At 32.5% G+C, this 4,519-nt stretch overlaps 1 protein-coding gene across 1 annotated transcript; it reads left to right on the forward strand.

Annotated features, from left to right (window-relative positions):
* Positions 1 to 1,120: 1,120 nt before the first annotated feature.
* LOC137817151 (uncharacterized) lies at positions 1,121 to 2,956 on the forward strand. The gene is made up of 3 exons (XM_068620399.2): positions 1,121 to 1,262; positions 1,783 to 1,939; positions 2,762 to 2,956. The coding sequence occupies exons 1-3, from the start codon at positions 1,260 to 1,262 to the stop codon at positions 2,806 to 2,808; spliced, it is 207 nt and encodes a 68-aa protein (XP_068476500.1). The 5' UTR covers positions 1,121 to 1,259; the 3' UTR covers positions 2,809 to 2,956.
* Positions 2,957 to 4,519: the final 1,563 nt, after the last annotated feature.

The following is a 4,519-nucleotide window of genomic DNA, read 5'->3' on the forward strand; positions in this document are numbered from 1 at the left end:
ATAAATTGATCCAAATTTACAAATAATAAATATATATTTGATAGAATAAAATATATTGTGTAGAATTATTTGGTTGCTGTAAATATATTTGGTTTTCATAATAAAAAGTGCACTTGGCTATTTTACTCTTGTTCTAAAATCATTTTCTATGTAACCATCATCACATACAAAACCCCTAAAACGTCTTCGTCATTATATTAATCACCCATTGTCATAATGTACTAACACCTAAGTTATTGTGTTTCTAAAATATAATGAAAATTAAACAACATAATTTATATAGATATAGACAAAATAGGAGAATCCGTAGAACGTTCTTCTTTTTACATTCTCCTATCAAAACTCACCTTCTTATGTCTAATTTCTTGCAAATTGAAAGTATAATTGTTAATATAGAAAATCTTATAGTTTTAAGATATAATTAAAGATAAAATAATACCTTATGCAAATTAAATAAGATTTTTTTTATATTTATATATATTTTGGTATTACTTTCTTAAAACTAAATTAAATTTAAATATAGAAATAAAAGAAGTAGGTTGTAAAAGGTCAATAATTAAGAATATTAACCTTTTAAATTTAATATATATATATATATATATTAATACAGATATGAATTTAATTTAAACTATAAATTACATCAAGTTAATTTAATGTCTAACATGTGAAAAATATTAAAAAGATTGATTTTACTTTTTTATTACCTGAAAATGTTCGACCGTTTTTATAGATAAAAATAGTTTGTTGACGCCTATCATCTGCCTTTATGATACTAACAAAACATCATTCCAACGTGCTTACGCTTAAACTTCTATTGCTGTTAGTAGTAAATGAATCATTATCATTATTTTAATTTCGTCAAAAAAAAGACTAATCAATTATTATTATTATTATAATCAGTATTTTTTAATTTAGAATACCCATTCTGGAAGAGTCTCTCACGCACGTTATTAAAAGAGCTTCTCGAATAATATTACGCCACGTGTCCAAGATAATGGCTTGGCCCAATAGCGAAGAAGCCGTGACGCTACTCTCGCTGGATCCACTAAATTAATTGTAGTGTAAAGAATTAGGTTTGTTATAAATATAAATAAATAAGAGGGGTAAATAGCTGAAACCGTGTTTCACTCGGATCGCACATTCACACACGCGAGAAAATAAGGTTGGAGAGGGCGCTGCCGGAGGAACACCGTCTTTTATTTTCCGGCCATCTCTTGTTTCTTCCACCACTCGGCGATCCCGTTTCTCTGACACCAAACATGGTACTTCATTCTCTAATGCCTTTCCTTCGTTTACTTTCACACTATCCATCTAGATCTAGTAGTTTCCCTACGTTTTTTTTTCCGGTGCCGACATTGTTTTTCTTCTTTTCTCTCTCGTATATGCATTTCTGATTTATTCCGTTTTTAATTATCGACTAAGAAATTAGAATTCAAATTCAATTTACTCAATTATCAAGTTTGCATATTGGAATCGGAAATTTGTTCAACTTATTGTTATAATCATGATTTTGTTAACCTAGGGTTTTTATTGTTATTTAATTATTTAATATTTGATTCGTCGAATTAATCATGGCATGTTGTGGTTATCAATTACCGGTGATTTTGAAGTTTCGTTAGCTTTTGGACTTGATCTGGTGCCATCCAAGTCCAAATCGAAATCCAATCGTACCTTACCTCCCTGTGTTATGCTTTGCTATGCAACTCGTGTCAATTGATTTTGTTTGTTTGATATTTGCGATGTCAATTTAAATTGAAATGTGGAATTTGTGGTTTTATGTAGACGACATCAAGGCGCTTTGCTGACAGGAAGGTGGAGAAGTTTGAGAAGAACATTACCAAAAGAGGATTTGTGCCGGACACAACCTCTAAAAAGGGAAAAGACTATCCTATTGGTCCACTGCTGCTGGGTTTCTTCGTCTTTGTTGTCATTGGTTCATGTAAGACTATCATTTCAGCATCCTTTGTGTTGTTTTTGTTTTAATTACAAAAGCATTATATTGTTTTCAATTTGCTTTGTTTTTAAATTTTGTAGAGGAATCAGTCAAAACAACTTTTATTGTTTCTTGTGTTTCATATACTTTGAAAATAGAAAATAAATTTTTTTCTTACGGAAAGGGAACACATGATAAAAATCATAATATGAAAACATAAACATTTTCTGAAGCCAAACGACCGTGATATTTGTCTCTATTCCAGTCATGGGGAGTGTATACTTTTGTTGTTGACGGAATATAGTTGGCATATCTAAGAGTTCGATTTGCATATTTTTTGCTCAGTAACAGTTATTTTATTTTATTTTTATGCTAACAAATGTTTCACAACTTATCAGGTATATCATTACACAAGAAAATAAGCAAGAAAGCAATCATAATATAATTTTATTGTTTTTTTTTGTTAATATGCGATATGCCCTTTATTCCACCAAATGTTGGTGGTTAACAGTCAAAGGACGCGAATACCTATCTAATTTAGGCTTGGAACCCTGAATTGAAGAGGGTATACTTTCGGTGCCACAATAAATGTGAAAAAGAATTGGATTGCTATACTTATTGTTGAATCAAAATGTGGGGCACTGTATTCATAACAACAATACTTCTTTTCATTTGTTCATGTGAGCTTGCATGTGCAATCTCGTTAAGGATTATATAGTATCTGCAAAGGAGTTTGTTAGATTGTAATTACCTCTCTTCCCATTTTGCGTTTTCACAGTCCTATTCTTTCTAGTTCCATTAACTTATGTGTTCGCTTTTCTGGTACAGCTCTCTTCCAGATTATCAGAACAGCAACAAGTGGAGGCATGGCTTAATGGAGCATTGTTTTGGAATGTATCATCTTTTCTTTCTTAGCCTCGTAGAAAATGCCAATACTTCCCTACATCTACTGTACTTGTACCAGACCCGGTTCCGGTTCATGTTTTGATGAGCTTTAATAATTTTTAATTTACATTACAACTATTGTTCGTCTTGTTTTTAATTCTACCATTGAGACCTAATTACGCAGGGACCCATTGGAATGGATGATTTTAAAAATTAACTATGAAGTTAAAACTTTTAATCCGTGACTCAAAGACGATATATGAAATGAATCACTCAAGCACTCAACATTTCACAAAATTTGTCATGCTTTCAGTGGATTCCCCATAGGGCATGCTGTATTACATATTCCATTTCATCATTAGTTTGGGAAAGCAGTGCCTCAGACGGTAAGGAAACTTCCGTTTCCAAAATTCATAACTCAGAAAAGAATCGAGCCAATTTAGTCACGGGGTTCAGTAGTCTGAAATATTAGTATGGTTCGTTAAGGAATGTTTTTATCTTTTAAAATACATATAATTTCTATTCAATTTGCCCCCAAAAATGTTAGTTTTCTTATCCTCGGACCATAACAAATGATAAGCTTACATTGAAAGAAATCACCTTTCGACCAGGGTAACAGAGTTAACGGGTGAGTACATGGCAGAGTGTGGCATACATAGTGATGATTTTATTTACATTGTCTCCCATTGTAATTTAGTATTTTAACACTATTTTTTATTACAATTTTATTTAAATTTCATTTAAATTAAACTCTTTAATTGAATTAAATTCATACATAACCCAATACATAACCCAAATCAAACGACAAGAAGAAGAATAAAAAAGAGCTTTATATATGAACCAATCAAAATTGCATCCCAAGTTTTGAAAAAGAAAAAAAAATAGCTTTATATCTTGATGAAGACCTAGGAGAGGAGGCGCCTATTGACCCGACCCAACCTCTGAGGAGGAAGACTAGGAGCATGACTCAAGACCTAAGGCTCGGACAAGATTTTCTAACCATGATCTCAGCGCCTACTATACCAAAGAAGATCACTAGGAGCAAAGTACAGGCTTTGGTAGATTTTAACTTGTTCATAGTCCTTTTGGAAGACATTTTGACATAGTTTTTAGAAGGACAAACCTAGGATGCGGGTTTGACAGTCAAACCCTAAGGCTGCCAATTTTTTTCCTTTTCCCATCCTACCCCTTTAACTTGTTCTCCAAGGCTCCTTCACCTATAAATAGGAGGCCTACCTAGTGCATTTGACAAGTTAAAATTAATGGAAGAAAAGTTACTCTGCAAAAATTGTGAGGTGTTAGTGAGGTTTGAATTCCTCTTAGCATTTAGGTCTTATCTTGTGAGTATTGAGAGCTCTCAAGTGGCGGCTATCATCACTTATCTAGGAGGCCAATCACACTCCAAGTGGCGTGTTTCACTTCTCAAATCTATCACATAAGCTTTCTCCTTCATTCATCTATTCTTCCATTGTCATTCCATTTTTACTCTTTGTATCATGTTCTTGTTTGGTTTTCCTTGTTTCCATTCGGCAATTCTATTTGGTTTTCTTTCCTTGCTCTTTAATTCCGCACCTTCCTTATTCTTCCATTGTCTTTTTCTTTTGCTCTTTTGAAGTGAACATTCACACTTACTTAACCACATGGTTAAGTTTGTGTCCAATGGGGATCTTCTTAGAGTTTTCACCATATTCTTGCTAAAAA

This window comes from Phaseolus vulgaris, chromosome 2, assembly GCF_051622355.1.
Source record: "Phaseolus vulgaris cultivar YP4 chromosome 2, ASM5162235v1, whole genome shotgun sequence".
NCBI classification, from domain to species: Eukaryota; Viridiplantae; Streptophyta; class Magnoliopsida; order Fabales; family Fabaceae; genus Phaseolus; species Phaseolus vulgaris.

Coding starts and splice junctions, on each gene's coding strand:
- LOC137817151 (XM_068620399.2), top strand. Junction 1,940..2,761: donor CTTTGTTGTCATTGGTTCAT/GTAAGACTATCA, acceptor TTTCTGGTACAG/CTCTCTTCCAGATTATCAGA.